We start from the raw sequence: 17,424 nt of genomic DNA on the forward strand, positions 1-17,424 counted from the left end.
AGTAAAGGATTGAGTCAATAATTTAAAAAAATGTACCTTCAAAGAAAAGCCTAGAACCAGAGGGCTTCACTGCTGAATTCTGTCAAATATTTAAATAACTAATACTAATCTTTCTCAAGATATTTCAGAATGCTGAAGAACAAGCAATACTTCCAAATTCATTTTATGAGGTCACCACTACTCTGATGTCAAAGCTAGGCAAGGATACTGGAGGAAAAGAGAATTATAGTCTACTATCTCTGTTATGGCTGTATCTAGATGTCCCCCAAAAGCCTCATGTGGTCATAGGTGGGGCTTTTCAGAGCTGACTGGATCCAGGGCATGTGATACTGGGAATAAGAATGTGTGGTACTGAATTAGTCCACAGATAAATCAGTTTGGAGATTCCTCACAAAACTAGGACTAGAAGTCCCACTTAAGCCAGCTATTCCCCTTCTGGTATTTTCCTAGAAGAATTAAAAACATCATACTGCAGCAATATATGTGCACCCATGTCTACAGCAGCACAATTTGTCATAGCTAAATCTTGGAAACAACCCAAATGCCCATCAACTGAGGAATGGATAAAAAGATGTGGTATTTTTTATACAATGGAGTATTACTCATCTATAAAAAAGACAAACTCGAGGCTTTTATAGATAAATGGATGCAACTAGATATCATACTCATGAGTGAAATAAATTGGACCCACATGTGTAAACATCATATTCTCTCCCTAGTGTAAGAACATGAAAGAGTAAATAAAACCAAAAATGTGCAATAGATAATATGAAAGGGAAATAAATTGCTCAAAAGAAGGAACAACTGGGATGAGGGAAAGAAGAAAAAGAAAGAAACAAGGAAGGCAAAAATATATATCAATATATATATAGCTATATATCTATATAGGGATAGCTGGGCTAACTGTACTGCTGATGTCTGGTGGTTTATTGAAAGGAACAGTTAATGCTTAAATTTTTGAATATTTTGGTCAGTTATGTATGCTTATATCTGGTAATCTGAGCAACTTATTTGAAGACAAAATATGCAATATAACAACTACTGGTGAATTCCTACCATCTTGTCTAGTGAAACTCTGTATTGTCTGTAATGTTTTTTAAAGTTTTTAAAAAATTCTCTTCAATGGTTTGATCAGTCTTCCATTCTTACATCTGGTAATCTGAGCAACTTTGTTGAAGATAACAATATGTAATATAACAACCATTGTTAATTCTTATCATTTTGTTTTGAAACCCTCTATCATTTTTAATGTTCCTGTTTTGTTTATGTCTGTGGTGTTGGCATGTTGCTATTGTTCTTTTTTTCCTATTGTCTTTAAAATAAAAAATGAATTAGTCCACTGACTGGAACTAGCATAGTTCTGGGTAGCACCACCCAAAAGGCTGGTAGCCTGATGGGATAAAATGGAAAGGCATGCTGGCTGCTGCTGCTGCTACTACTGCTGCTGCTTGCTGCTCACTGCCTTCTGCATCCCCCACCATGAACTGTCCTCCGTGATGCCACTCTGCCATGCTGCCCTGCCTTGGCGTCAGCCAACTATCAGCTGAAAGCTCTACAAACTGTGAGCCTTTTCCCTTTAACTTTAGGTATTAGGTATTAGATAAACCTTTTCCCTTTAACTTTAGGTATTAGGTATTTTGTCTCAGCAATGAAAAAATAACTAAGACAATCTCTGATGAAAATAAATTAAAAGATCTTCAACACAATACTAGAAAACCACATTCAATAGCATATTAAAAGGATCATTCTCCACAATCAAATATGGTTTATCCCAGGGATACAGGGATAGCTCAACACACACAAATCGATAAATGAGATGCATCATATTAACAAAATGAAAGAAAAAACAATATGATTTTTTCAATATATGCAGAAGAAACATTTGACAACATTCAATGTCCTTTTAGGATAAAAAGCCAACAAACTGGGCATAGAAGGAATGTCCCCTACTAAAATATAGGCTGTATACAATCTCCCAGTTAATATCACACTTGCCAGTGAAAACTTCAAACATTTTCCTCTAAAATCAGGGGTATGGCCAGGCATGGTAGTGCATGCCTGTAATCCCAGCACTCAGGAGGCTGAGCCAGGAGGATTGTTGTGAGTTCGAGACGAGCCTGGGCTATAAAGTGAACTCAAAGCCAGCCTGAACTGCATAGGGAAACCCTGTCTCAAGAAGATCAAATCAAATCAAATCAAATCAAATCAAATCAAATCAGGGATATGAGAAGCACAAGCACTTCTCCAGAATTGTGGGATGAATTAAGTTCATAAACCAAGGTACCACTATATTGTGCCTCATAAATAATGTACAAGCATTTTTTGTCATTTTAAAACAATAATATAAAATATTTAAAATCTCTGCAAAATCTGAATAAACTAGATATCTTTAGTTTGATAAGGGGCATATTCCAGAAAGCTAAGCATTATGATCAAATACTAGAAGTTTTTCCAATAAAATTAGAAACAATAAAAGGGTGGTCACTCTCATCTGTATTTTTCAATATCATATAAAATTCTTTATCCAAGATATCATGGAAAGAAAATGACATTTTAAAGAACTGTAAAGAAAGACACAGGACTGCCACTATTGTCAAAGGACATGGTTTGTCTAATCAGAAAAAATTCCAATAAGCAATAATTAAAAACCTGCTTGTATTTCTTTTATAAACACCTGGATTCATTTTTTAAGGTTCTCTGCAAAGGGACAAATGTCCCTTCTCAGAGGTAAGATGACATCTGGGTCTTGTCACATCATCATGCAGATGAGACCTGGTCAAGGAGGAGCTAGCAGGGTTGTGTGCGTCAGTGACAGTCTGCTGTGTCTGGAAAGCTTTTCCAAGCTTGCAAATAATAGTAGCCTTTCTTTAAACAGAAATAAATAATTAGAAATGTAATAAAACTGTGCCAATCAAATTAGTTTCGAAAGTTCACACCCTGAGATACCTTCTTCACCATAAGCAGGTACCCATGTCAGATTACCATGTAAAAATAACATTAAAAGAAGAACAAAGCAAGTCAACAATTCCAGGAAGTAGAAGTAGAACAGATATGTAAAGTGTGAGCGGGGTCCTGACCACTAGACCCTCAAAGCAGGCAAAGATGGAGTGAGTGTTTCAGATAGACATGCACATGGATGCACACCATGCCATCTGAGTGTTGTCCACAGTCACATGCTCAAACTGATAGCTAGATTGTAAAAATGATGATTTTTCTATTTAGTCAGTGTGAATCCTCTGTCAAAACCCACTTCCTAGGGGACTTCTCTGGGTGCTTCCCACTTGAATTAGAGTGAACCAAGTTTATATATGCACTTATCCATGTGTATAGTATGTAATTTTAGTATTTCACTTTCAGACTGTACTTACTTTTTCAGCACTTCAAACATGCTTTTCTCTACATTTGCCAGCCACTGTTCTACACCATTTCTTATACGAATTTTCCTGTAATTTATTTCAAACAAAATATTACACTATTATTATGTTGTAAATATTATTTCAATTCATGTTTCAGTCCTTTGATATTTCCTGAAGACTTTCATAACACTTATGAGCCAAGGGACTGTAATTCTGTATCTTCTGTTTTTTTCTAGATTTTAACTTGGAAAATGATGCAGAAAATATTACTAGCTTTAGGAAATTCTGATGCCAAAACCACGAATATACACAATAATTAGGTTCTGTATAAAATATAAATATATATGATAGATAAATTGTATTACAAAATTCTTTTGGATTCCTCATGGAATCTTATTAAACAGCAACACTGAGCTGGGCTTTGGTGTAAGGAGGTTTGGGATAGGTGCCCTCATGGGGCTGGCAAAGCAGAGCATGGGCTTTGAAGTCCTGCCAGGGCGCTGACCACCAGCCAAGCAGAAGTTGGTACAAGCAGCAATGACAACAGCATCAACAACCCCAACTAGGAGACTTCCTTCAAGCACTGGGAAGAGAGTCAGAAGGAAGCCTAGGGCAGAGAGGAGTAATGGAGCAAAAGGGAGGTGCAAATTAGAAAGCACCCAGAGTTCAAGATTACTTTTTTTTTTTTTTTACTTTTAATTAAAACAAAAGTGAGAAGAGTATACTTTAGGGAGTAAGGAAGTGTTTACATAAATATATTATCTAAAGAAAGTGTTTGCATGAAACTTTTATGAAACATGAGAAATTTCAAAGCAGAGATTTTAAAATGAGGTTTTACAGGGTCTGAGCATCTTGTCACCATACTTGGGCAGCACAAGACCTTCTCCTTCAGCAGACAGGAGCATCCTCACAGCGGGAGGCCCAACTTCCTGCCTCCAGATCAGGACTTGCTTTATATTTTCAAAACATTTCACAAGATGAGGCTGTGAACCAGAAATAAAGGTCAGTAACGTCATAAAGTTCTGACCTAACAATGAAATAATCTGCTGAATGGAGATTAGTGCCATTACCTGTACAGACTCAGGATTTCTGCTGTCTGCTAGAATATCCAGAAGGTCAGCATTGCTGAGAAAATAAAATCTTGGGAAAATCATTCGTTTAATTTCAAGGTAATCCTGCATAGAAGCAAAAGAAATGCCATTCAGAATCTATATCAAATCATGATGTGAAGCCCATCTATCTCATTTGGCTCCACACTTAAGCACAAGAGCCACAGTGCTGAAGTGACAGTGTGCATGTGCTATCCGTTAAAAGTGTTCCAAGCTCAGTAAACGCTATGCTTAAGTTGTTAATATTTTTTAATTTTTATTTTTATTAGTCCCTGTTAGCAGTACATAATGATCACATTCCTCCTGTGGAGGAATGGCACATGTGCGTAACACATCTGAATTCTTTTTATGTCCCCTTCCCACCCTCTCCTTCCGTCTCTTGTGTTTTTAATAAATGAGAACCAAAACAGAAACGAACATAAAACACCATGTTTACACATATACACCACTTATTCCTACTACCAGCACTGGTTTCCCTTGCTTCTAGCTTCCTGCTCCCTTTGTGCATAGTTATCCACCCTCCTCATGGCGTTGCCTTGGCTTTGTCTTTCTTTGCTTTTCAGATGAGAGAGAGAGAGAGAGAGAGAGAGAGAGAGAGAGAGAGAGAGAGAGAGAGAGAGAGAGAGAGAGAGAGAGAGAAACCGACAGACAGGTACCTTTGCTTAGGCTAGGCGAAGATGCCTGCTCTGCTCCCTGCCCTCCTGCCCTTCCAGTCTCCAGTCTCCAGGCCTGAGTTCCCTGTCCAGCTTCTCTCACGTCTGTCACCCTCTGCTCACCTCCAGCCACCTCTCTCCACAGCCAGGGCTCTTGGAAAGACAGTGTCTTACCTTACTTCCCTGGCCCACTGCAGTCATTTCATACCATGCCATGGCTTGACTTCTGCCAGATTCCCTTCTTTATGCTGCGTGGGACTCTGCTGACTCTGCCCTCTTTTGTGACTACTTTAATTTCACTCCTTTTATCATTTCCCTTCTGGAGTCCTTTTGTGTCCCCTGTCCCTTTATGTTGACCCCGGTTGAGCTCCATGTGATTGCACTTCCTTGTGCCCTCTTGCACTGTGTGACACAGGCCTCTTGCTCTTCAGCTTGCTGCGCTCTGCCCTGGATTGACACACCTGGTAGGTCCCCTAACCTGCAGTGAAGCATTCCAGGACGCCCTTGACACTTGACCTGTGAGAGCACTGTGCCCTGTCTGTCACTTAGGCACACACTGTGGGCCCTTGGTTACGAGGTGGCTGCCCAGTGAGCAGTGAGCTGCTGGGTGTTCTGAGTCCCAGGGATGGAGCTGGCCAGGTGAGGGTTTATCACATGCTCAGAAAGCATCATGATTTATGATGTATGAGTTGTTTACTTCTGGAATAATCTATCTAATATTTCCAGAGTGCAGCTGACTATAGTCAGCTTGTAAGTACAAAAACTACAGACAGTAAAACTCCTGCACAGGATGACTGCACCTAATTACTCCCTGAAAGGGACTGTGAGCTTTAGATTTCACTGTGAACAAAAATCTCCATGCCCATCTCCTCCTCCAGCTCCTGTTGTTGTGGATGACTGTCCTCCACATTGTCGGTCAGGTCAGAAACCAAGGCACAACCTGGGCCCCGATGCTACTGGCTGCACCTTCTATCATCTTCCCATCCTGCTCTCGGAGCAGCCCAGTATTTCTAGGCTTTTAACTGGATTTTTAATATCCATTCTCACTGCCTATCCTGGTATGAATGTGGGGTTAGTTTCACAGGGCTTAGTGTGTTGGAACTCAATCCTCATTGTGAGGGGTAGAAACTTGATCTGATGTGGTGTTCAGAGGCGACCAGAATTAAAGCTCTCAGATAGTTATCAGGATTAAAGGTGTCTGGGTGTCCCCGGACCTGCCCAGTGGGAAGACTGCACCATATGCAGCCCCACAGTTTCAGGCCAGAGCCATCAGCTAAAATCAACGTTCTTTCATGTATTTTACTAGAGTAGTGATAAATAGATCAACTCACTGCCCCTACTCTGGCATGAATATGTTTGTCACCTCTGAGGCTCAAGCTGAAATTTGATTAGACATCACAGTGGGGAGAGGTAGTGACACCTTTAAGAGGTCTCTGGGCTCTGCTCTTCTGCTGAAGGGACTGGTGTGGTAGGTGGGGCAGATCAGTCCTCAAGGGACAACAGAACGAGGGGCACCTGGAGCAAGCTCCTGGCAAGCAAAGCTTCCCCAGGTGTGCATCCTGCCTCTGCCCCCATCGTTGGGAAACCCAGCCCAGCAGGCTCCAGCCAGGAGCTTCACCAGGCTACAGGACTCTAGCCACCCCCCCCACCCCACCTACCAAGAGCCAGAGCAAACTCCTCTCCATTTAAATGACCTAATCTTGGGTGTTTTCCTAGTGCAAAAGAAAACAAATCACAACAGTGTCCAACCCATACTCTGGTCTTTAGAGAGACATTTCTGAATTAAATTATTTCACCTTCCTACCTAAAATCCTTCAGTGGCTGCTCATAAAAGTCAAGGTCTGGCAATAGTCAAGGCCCTTCTCTTACCATCTCGAGCTCCCTGGAGAACCTCGACTCTCACTGCTTCCCAAAAGGTTTGCGCTGCACACTGCCTCCCACCCACCCACTCTGTTCCATTTCACACAGCTGGGACAAGGTCCTGTTGAGCTACAGTTTCTCCAGCTGGGCCATGCTACCAAAACTATCATAGCATTGCAATATCTCTTCACTTTTTTACTGAAAGAGATGGAAAGATGACTTCTACCTTTGTGGTCCAGGCGGATAACAGTAATGCCTGGTACAAAGTAGGTGGTCAATGCACAAATAAATAAAAAAGTACTGGTTTGTGATGACCCTCAATAATGGATCCTCAGTTCAGGGTGTGCTAGAAATATCTGGAAGGCTTATCTCAATGATTGCTTAGTAAACTAACTTTTTTTTTTTTTTTTTTTTTTTGAGACAGGATCTCACTCTGTAATTCAGGCTGGTTTTGAATTCATTATGTCCCAACCAAGAAAGAGAACTACAGACCAACCTCCCTAATGAATATAAATGTGAAAATAAAATACTAACAAATAGAATGCAGCAAATCATCAAGAAAATCATACACCATGACCAAATCGGATTCATTCCAGGAATGCAGGAATGGTTCAACATTCACAAATCAATTAATGTTATACACCATATCAATAGAGCCAAAGGCAAAAGCCATATGATCATCTCAATAGATGCAGAAAAAGCTTTCGACAAAGTCCAACATGCATTCATGATAAAAACTCTACAGAAAATAGGAATAGATGGTCTCAACCTGATCAAACTCTACAGAAAATAGGAATAGATGGTCTCAACCTGATCAAAGCCATCTATGACAAACCAACAGCCAACATCATACTAACTGGACAAAAACTGAAAGGTCTTACTTTAAAATCAGGAACAAGGCAAGGATGTCCACTGTCACCACTCCTGTTCAGTATAGTTCTGGAATCTTAGCCAGAGCAATTAGACAAGAGAGAGAAATAAAAGGAATAAAGATAGGAAAGGAAGAAGTAAAACTATCACTATTTGCAGATGACGTGATACTTTATGTGGAAGACTCCAAAAACTCCACAAGAAGACTCCTTGAATTAATCAACAAATTCAGCAGTGTAGCTGGATACAAAGTCAACACCCAGAAATCGATAGCATTCCTATACACAAACAACAAACAGACTGAGACAGAAATTAAGGAAACCATACCTTTCACAATAGCATCCAAGAAACTGAAATATTTAGTAATCAAACAAAAGAAGTAAAAGATCTATTCAATGAAAACTACAGTACTCTAAAGAGATCAAAGAGGATTTCAGTAAATGGAAAAATATTTGTTGTTCATGGATAGGAAGAACCAACTTTGTGAAAATGGCCATACTACCAAAATTGTTGTACAAATTCAATGCAATTCCCATTCAACTACCATTAACATACCTCACAGATCTTGAGAAAACATTCCTTAAATTCACCTGGAGACAAAAGAGACCCACAATAGCAAAAGCAGTCCTGGGCAACAAGGACAAGTCAGGTGGAATCACAATCCCTGACCTGAAATTATACTACAAAGCTACTGTCATAAAATCAACCTGGTACTCGCTAAAAAACAGGCCTGAGGATCAATGGAACAGACTGGAAGAAACAGCCACAACCAAAAACACATTCAGCCACCTAATCTTTGATAAAGGGGCCAAACAAACTCACTGGAAGAACAATAGCCTCTTTAATAAATGGTGCTGGAAAAATTGGCTTGCCATCTGCCAAAGACTGAAAATAGACCCAAGTCTATCACCATGCACCAAACTCAAGTCAAAATGGATCACAGACCTCAATATTAAACCAGAAACACTAAATCTATTGGAAGAGAAAGTAGGTAAAACCTTGAAGACATAGGGGTAGGCAGAGAGTTCATGAACAAAAACCAAACTGCCCATGAAATACTTCAAAGAATCAACAACTGGGATCTCATCCTACTGAAAAGTTTCTGCACATCTAAAGAAATCACCAGCATAGTAAAAAGAAAACCCACAAATTGGGAAAAACTTTTAGCTGACTGTCCCTCAGACAAAGGTCTTCTATCTAGAACATACAAAGAATTAAAAAACATCAGCCCCCCCAAATTCAAAGACCCAATTCAAAAATGGGCAGCTGTCATAAAATCATAAGTGTGTATTCATAAGCTACTGTCATAAAATCAACCTGAATACACACTTCTCAGATAAAGAAATACAAATGGAAAATAAATACATGAGAAAGTGTTCAACATCATTAATCATTCAAGAAATGTAAATTAAAACAACACTGAGATGTCACCTTACCCAAGAAATCAACCAATAACAAATGCTGGCGGGGCTGTGGAGAAATAGAAACTCTTCTCCACTGCTGGTGGGGATGCAGACTGATGAAACCACTGTGGAAATCAGTTTGGAGACTCCTTAGCAAAATAGGTTTAGAGGGCCCTTTCAACCCAGCTATTCCCTTTCTGGGTATTTTCCCAGAAGATCTAAAAATGTCGTATCACAGCGATATATGTGAACCCATGTTCATAGCAGTGCAATTTGTAATTGCTAAACTGTGGAAACAACCCAAATGTTCATCCGCTGAGGATTGGACAAAAAAATTGTGGTACTTTTATATAATGGAATATTACCCAGCTATAAAGAAAGATAAACTCAAGGCTTTTATAGATAAATGGTCACAACTAGAGACACATGGGTATGAGGTCATAACTCATACCCATAAGTGAAATAAATCAGACCGGCATGTGTAAGAATCGTATTGTCTCACTAGTGTAAGACCTGAAAGAGTGAATAAACACTAGGAGGTATGATAGACATTGTGAAACAAAAGGAAAATGCTCAAAAGTAAAGGGCACCTGGGATGTGGGAAAAGTGAGGGAAAAGGGAAATTATGTAACTATGTATATACAGGATAACTAACGTAGTTGTACTACTATCTCCTATTGCTCTACAGAAAGGAACAGTTAAAGATTACTTGTTTGATCAATCTTGTATGTCTTTTTTTGAAAAACTACTTTGAAGATATCAATAAGTAATACAACAACCATTGTTAATTTCCTACAACTTCGTAACTTGGTTTTGTTTGTATTGTTCTTATGTTATTTTGTAAATGGATGTCCGTTTGTTAGTAAGTTTTCCTTTTATTTCTTAAAATAAAAATAAATAAATAAATAAATTCATTATGCAGCCCAGACCAGCCTCAAACTCTTGGCAATCCTCATGCCTTAGCCTCCTGAGTGCTGGGATTACAGGCGTGTGCCAACACGACCAGCTCAAAACTGATTATTTTTAATCACATCTCTGGATGCAGCTCCTTCTGCCTGCCCAGAGCATGGATTTACAGAGACTACCAAAGCTCTCCAGAGGGTCCTCATATCACTGCCACTCTGTTCAACAAGGGACAGCAATGGATGCCTGGAAAAAACCTTGGCTCATAAGGTGATGTGAATATGAGCACCACAAATCTTCAACAGTAGAACCCAGTGTCTAGATGATAATTTCATGTTCTGACAGTGTAAAATATATGGAATCGTAATTTAATTTATATAACCTACTTCAACTTTCGCTCAATTTAATGAGATTAGAGCAAGTCAGCAACCAAAGTACTTTCTTTGTGCCTGCTCTTGACAGTATCTCAATAGGACAAATCCCTCAAGGGAGCGACTTAAAGATAAGGGAACCTAGGCACTTAGAAGCTTGGTATTTTTTCTGTCATTTAGATCAGTCCATCCATTTTTTCCTCTTCATTGTTTTCATTAATGCAATAGGTAATGAGAGCTGGGAAAATTGTTGACAGAGTACAGAAAAACATCTGTGCTGGAATTAGTTTCTGTATTGTATTACATTAGTTCTATAGAATTAAATGAGTCTCCACTTTAAGATTGTATTGCTTCACCTCGAGACTTTTCTTTATGTGTTCAAGATGTATATTGCAATTTTGTAGAATTTCAAGTACTCCTGCAGAAGTGGTTATTCGCAAAGCATCCAGTTTGTTTCGTACTTTTGACATTATTTCTTTCCATATGGAGATCACGTGAAAGAACAGTTTTGTTTCTGCAGGGAGCTGCCTTTAGAAATAAAATGAGATGTCACTGTTTTGCACAGGTAAAATGTATAATCTAAATACATTTGTCATAGAACATTGTTGAGTTTAGAAAATAATTTTGATGTTTTATTTTTCTTGACCAGTTATTAATTAAGGATACTTTTGAAGTATATGTTATGTACAAGAACATAAGGAAAACTAAGGTAGATTAGACATACACCTATCATTTAATAAGATTGCATTTACAGTATGGTGAAAAAGAAAAATTCTACAAAAAAAAAGCTAAGTAATTTGTGTCATAACAAAGGGTGGTATGCTATAGTTTGGATCTGAAATGTCCCCAAGTCCTGTGTGCTAAAGCCTCATTCTCCATCTGTGGTATTAGAGGAAGATAGGGGAAACTTTAGTGGGGACTGGTGGAAGGAAAGGGGTCATTAGGAGGCCTTAAGGGGGTAGTGGGACTCTGGCCAGCATCCTCTCCCTGCTTCCTGGCCACATGAAGTGAATGGGCCATGCTCTTTGCCTTGACACAGGCCAAAAACAGGGCCAAGTGACCCTGGACTGGAGACTTTGAAACAATGAGTGAAAATACACTTCACCCCTTACATGTTCCCTAGTCATAGTGGTGGAAATTCGTTAACACAAAGGGCTACTCAAATTCTAGAGAAGCAGTGGGGTCTGAAGGGAACTTTTGGAGAAGCTGTGTGATTTGGGTTTTAAAGTAGTACAGGTTTGATGTGGGGTGAAGACAGAGAGGACCTCAGTTGTTGAGCAAGAGTGCAGAGATGGATACAAGATCAAATTCGTTGATGATTATCCAATCTTAGAGGATAAGGACATTTAAGGCAGGTATCAGTCTTGGTATAGAAATTTCCTTTATAGAATACTATCATTATTTTTACCACTTGGAAAAGGAAGCAGAATGCCTTGTAGCATGATAATCCATTGATTTATTGGTATGAGCTATTTTTCTCCTGCTGCTGAAGTTGAATAAGGAAAGTATTTTCAAAAGTTACAAAAGTCGACCTTTGTCGTTTTCTCTGCTCACCTAGCCTCATCCCATCTTAGTCCAACCAGGTTCAAGGTCTTTGGGGGTTAGAAGTTGAACTGGAGAAGAAATTCAAGGGAAAGCCTTTCTTTTTTTTCATTTAGATGGGGTTATTTTTCATCTTGTTTTGCTTACTGAATGTGCTCTGGTGTGGCAGTCATCTATGTGAATACCTCTAGGGTTCTGGAGTGCCCTGGACAGGGTCTTCTGTGTTCACCATCCCTGGCTCTTCTGGGCTGGACTTCTATGTGGTGTGCTTCTGGGATTTCCGATTCTGGGTGGAACCTTCTCTTGCAACTCCATGATCTAAATCAGGATATCTCACCTTCCTCAGCACTGTCGACATTTTAGACCAGGTAACTCTTTGGGGGTTGGTGGGGTTTGTGCATTGTATTTAACCGCATCTCTGGCTAGCAGCATCTACCCACTAGATGTCAGTAGAGTCCTCTTGGTTGTGACAACTAAAAATGTTCCCAGACAGTAAAATGTCCACAAAGAACAAAAATCACTCTTGTTTAGAACCAGCAGTCTTTTTTTCTGCTCTTCTTTTCCTGTAATTAAAAGCTGCTTGGAATTCTCCAGCGAGGAGGCAAACCCTATTTCTAATGCCTTATGCACCAGGGATCTCAAGAGCCTGCTCACCCTTGTCCTAATCCAACTTGGCTTTGGAGCTTAGAAGTTTCTGCAGCTCAGCAAGACCCTACCAAGAGGCAGCACCTCCCGGGTTTGGAGTGCAGTGAAGGCACCGCATCCTCTACTCTCACAGGTTCTCTTTACAGAATCCTTCCCTCTGATGGATCTCTTGTTTCTTCTTTTCTCATATTTTTCCCACAGGTACCCATCACTCTTTTGGCACTCTGGAAAGGAAGGCCACAACTAACCTGTATTTTCCTGTTTTTATGCTAACTGTAATATACTATTTATGTTAATACTCCAGCATCTCCAATTTCAATTTAACACTTCCTTTTCAACTTCAGCAAATTTTGTAAAGGAACAACCCAGTGATATTTCAAACACCTTTACCTAGGAGTCTGATCTTTACACTAATGAGAAACTAGTAAAGAATGTAGTGTTAAAGATTGAATTTAATGCTCAAAGTTGTGGCAGCCATAGAGGGTGTTTCACCTCTGAAGACCCTCAGAACAGCTATTGGTTAACAGAAGAGGAGAGAGAATGGCAAGCACAGAGCTTGACTCCTTAGTAGGCTGCTCAGAATGCCTATGGGTTAACAGAAGAGGAGACACCAGGCACTGGTGTGATGAAACTACACTGTGTAACAAAAATGAACATTGTTCCCTACAAAGCAGTACTCCCTATGTAGACAGTTCTCTTTTGTTAACTTCCAGTGGCTCCCTCCAAATAAAACGAAGTATTTAACCTGATATTGAAGGTTTCCCACCACTCTGCTAGACCTTTCAAGTATACACCCCATGATTTCTTACCCTATCTCAGAGTGGCTCTTATATTAGCTTTTATGATTTATTGTCAGTAGTTTAAATTCTGCCTACATAACTCATTTGTCTCAAGCACTCCGAAGACCATTTACTTAAAAAAGTCTGAAGCCAGTTAATTTGAATGCTATGAATCAAAGGAAAATATGGAATTTTAATAACTGCAAAGGCCTTCTATTCTTCCATCTCTATTCGGTCTGCCCACTGCAAGAAAGTCTTAATGTATAAGTGCTGCTACAATTACTATTCACATCAAAACCACACTAATATTCCAGGACTATGGAGACATATAATGTTGTTGCTTTAGGACTATAATGATATACCTGACACTTCTTTCTGAATTTTTTTCTATTTTTATATCAAGAATTGAGAAATAAGGTTTTTAATAAAAAGATGTTTATAAACTTTTATGAAAGAAAAAATGATTCAACAAATTATACATCTATGTTTGTAGGTAGGATAGTTCATTAAAGAAATGACTTCTCACGGATTGCAGAAACTAAATCTCCACTGTGCAGTATTTTTAAAAACCTGTGCATTGTATATTTTGATTGTTTTTACCTTTTTATTTCTAATGAATGAAAGATTGGTTCAAGATAAAGCCAAGTTCTTTGACAATTCATCCATTCCTCAAGGGTATAAGAGAAGAGACTTAAATTTTGATCCCATTCATTCACAAGCTCCTACAATGATAAAAACACTCCTGAAAATCTAAATATATGAAATTATAAGAATTGTATAAATAAAACAAAGACAAAAATTGATTGCCAGTTATTGGCATACAAAAATTAATAGAGGAACACATAACTGAATATAAATCTAATTTATTTTGTTTTGAAGAGTCCTATTTATCCAATTTTCTCTCTTATATATGATAAATGACTTTTTGTAAAAGACTTGAGTAACCCACACGTGTGTGTAGACATATGAATGTCTCCCACACAACACTTATTTCCTGTCACAGAAGAAATATAACCAGGAGTTTGGTTTGTATATTATTTTACTTCTTTCTTTGAGCATTTTTGCATACATGTACATTTTCATGTAATGTCTTTAGTAGTTTACCTAAATGGATCCATACAATACACATTTTTATGTAACTTGCTTTTCAAAAGCCAATAAAGTCTTCTAGAGAGGTTTTCTGTCAGTGATAAGAGTTTCATCTTTTAAATGATTTCAGAAATTTCACTGTATAGATCTTTCCCCAACTAGTTTGTTAAAATAATGAGGAAATGATTAAAACTCAACTATTAAAACATTTATTTATAAACAAAAAGACTGGCCCTTCTTCTCACTGGATCCTCAAGGGAAACTGCTTGCAATTCATTTGTGTTTGTCTTCTGGTTACCACCACATTTCTTTCTTTTACAACTTTATATTTTCGTAGCTATATTAAGATATAATCCCCCTTCCCCTGCCTGCCTTTTTCCTTCCTTCCTTCCTTCCTTCCTTCCTTCCTTCCTTCCTTCCTTCCTTCCTTCTTTCCTTCCTTCTTTCTTTCCTTCCTTCCTTCTTCCTTTCCTCCCTTCTCCTCCTTCCTTCCTTCCTTTCCTTTCCCTTCCTTCCTTTCCTCTTTCCTTTCTTCCTTCTTTTCCTTTCTTTCTTTCTTCTTTCTTTTTCTCTTTCTTCCTTTCCTTTTCTTTCTTTCTCTGACAGGATCTTGCTAAGTTGCCCAGGCTGGCTTTGAAATTGCAATCTTCCTGCCTCAGTCTCCTGGACAGCTGGAATTACAGGAGTGCACTGCCATGCCTGGCATGAAGTGTAATTATAATTTCATAAGTTCTGACACAGTAGCAACCTTGAAAGGTACTCCTGCCCTGCTGTGATTCCCTCCTAGTTCTACCCACTCTCACCTCTGACAAACCCTAATCTGCTTTTGAAGCTGCAGATTCATTTCCATTTTTCTAGAACTTCATATGTGAGATTACATAATATATGTTCTGTTTGGTCTGACTTCTTCCATTTGGCCTAATTATTATGAGATTCATTCATATTGTGACATACATCAATAATTTATTTTCTTTTTACTGCATAGCAGTATCCCACTGTTTACTTACAGAAAGTGTGATCAAAATACAGAAAGCTTATTTACTTGTGGTACTATGGTTGAACCCAGGACCTTCAAATTGAGTTACATATCTATCCGTTTTAAAACTTTATTTTGAGACAGGGTATTGGTGGCTGGGCTCAAACTTCTCATCCTCCTGCCTTAGCTTCTCAAAATACTGGGATTACAAGTATGTACTATCACACCCAGACACTTTTAAAGTTAATTTTTCAACTGTTCAGTGCCAGTATATCAAACACAGTTGGTTTTTGTATACTAAGTGTATATCTTGGAAATTTGCTAAAATAAGTTTATGTACTTTTTTAATGACCTTATGGGATGTTTGATAGGTAGTCAGGTCATCTGAACAAAAATGTTTTCCTCCTTCGTTTTCACCTGGTTGACTCTCATTTTATACTCTTTCTTGACTTCAGCGGCTCGAGCCTCCAGGACACATTGAGTAGAGCTGGGAAGAGGGCATCCTTGCTGTCCATCCTAGAGAAGGAGTGTCCAGTCTCCCCCACTAAGGGTGATGGCAAGTGTGCTTTTCATAGATGTCTTTTATCAGGCTCTTTTCTCGTCCCAATTTGTTGAGAGTTTTAAAATGAGAAATGGATGTTTTTACAGTTATTTTCTCGGTGTATTCTAAGAAGATCATATAGTTCTTCTTTTTAAGTTTATAACAATGAATCACATTAATCGACTTTATTAACATTAATCTTGCATTTTTCAAGTATATATATTCGAAAGACTTTGTTTAGAATTTTCACTTCTGTATTCAAAAGAGCTATTGGTCTATGTTTTTCTTATGTCTTTCTCTGCTTTGGTATCAGGATAATGCTGGCCTCAAAATGCATTAGAAAGGATTTCTCTCTCCAGATTTTTCTGGAAGAATCGGTGTAGGACTGGTGTTTCTTCCTTAAACATTCTGTACAAGCCACCTGGACCTTGACTATTCCTTATGGGAAGGTGTTTACCATTTCAGTATCTTTAATACCTTAGGGCTATTTCAGAGTCTAATTTTTAAAACTTGAGCTTTAGTAACTTGGATTTTCTAAGGAATTTGTTCATTTCATCTAAGCTGTTGATGTACTGATTTACAGTTGCTCTTAATAGTCCCTTGTTATATGACACCTACAGAATCCATGGTGATATAACTCCTTTTGTTCCAGACACTGTCACTGTATATATCCTACTGCTTTTGAGCAACTGATTATGATATTTGTGTGTTTGAATGTGAACTTCTTAGCTCTATGGCTTTATAGTTTTTGATACATTTGAAAATGCTGGTCATTATTTTTTTCCAATTGTTTTTCCCACTTATTTCTCTTCTAGAAGGACTCTGGCTATCTATTGAGATTGCCTGAAATTTTCTCACAGATCATTGATGCTTTTATCGTTTTTAAAATTCTCTTTTCTCCTTATTTCACTTTCTATAGTTTCTAATGTTATGTCTGTTAAATTAACCAATATTTTCTCCTGCAATGTTTAGTCTGCTATTAATATTTTTCATCTCAGGAACTGAATGTTTTGTTTCTTTGAGACAAGGTCTTGCTATGTAGTTCAGGTTGGCCTTGAACTCACTATGTAGCCTAAGCTGGACTCGAACTCATGGCGATCCTCCTGCCTTAGCTCTCAATTGCTGAAATTACAGGTGTGCACCACCATGCCTGGCTAGAAATTGTTTTTAATCTCTAGAAGTCTGACTTTTAAAAAAATCTACAGTATCTCTAACTTTTTATCCTATGAAAAATATGTATAAATCTTTCAATATCCCTGTTTCTAATTTTAATTCTGGGTCAGTTCTGGGTAACTTTTTTTTTTTTTTTTTTTTTTTTTTTTTTTTT

At 38.4% G+C, this 17,424-nt stretch overlaps 1 protein-coding gene across 16 annotated transcripts in view; it reads right to left on the reverse strand.

Moving 5' to 3' along the window:
• The window catches only part of Dnah14 (dynein, axonemal, heavy chain 14), a 317,770-nt gene that overhangs the window by 209,114 nt on the left and 91,232 nt on the right, over window positions 1-17,424 (reverse strand). For 15 of the 16 annotated variants that reach the window (XM_013507038.1, XM_013507034.1, XM_013507035.1 and 12 more), the window contains 5 exons: window positions 14,092-14,213; window positions 10,882-11,053; window positions 4,427-4,531; window positions 4,221-4,339; window positions 3,369-3,443 (listed from right to left, as the gene is read on the reverse strand). In XM_013507038.1, coding sequence (XP_013362492.1) covers window positions 3,369-3,443; window positions 4,221-4,339; window positions 4,427-4,531; window positions 10,882-11,053; window positions 14,092-14,213 — 593 coding nt within the window. The remainder of the gene's footprint in view (window positions 1-3,368; window positions 3,444-4,220; window positions 4,340-4,426; window positions 4,532-10,881; window positions 11,054-14,091; window positions 14,214-17,424) is intronic. The other variant, XM_013507036.1, reaches the window with a different exon arrangement.

This window comes from Chinchilla lanigera, unplaced genomic scaffold, assembly GCF_000276665.1.
Source record: "Chinchilla lanigera isolate Chin_1 unplaced genomic scaffold, ChiLan1.0 scaffold00119, whole genome shotgun sequence".
NCBI lineage: Eukaryota > Metazoa > Chordata > Mammalia > Rodentia > Chinchillidae > Chinchilla > Chinchilla lanigera.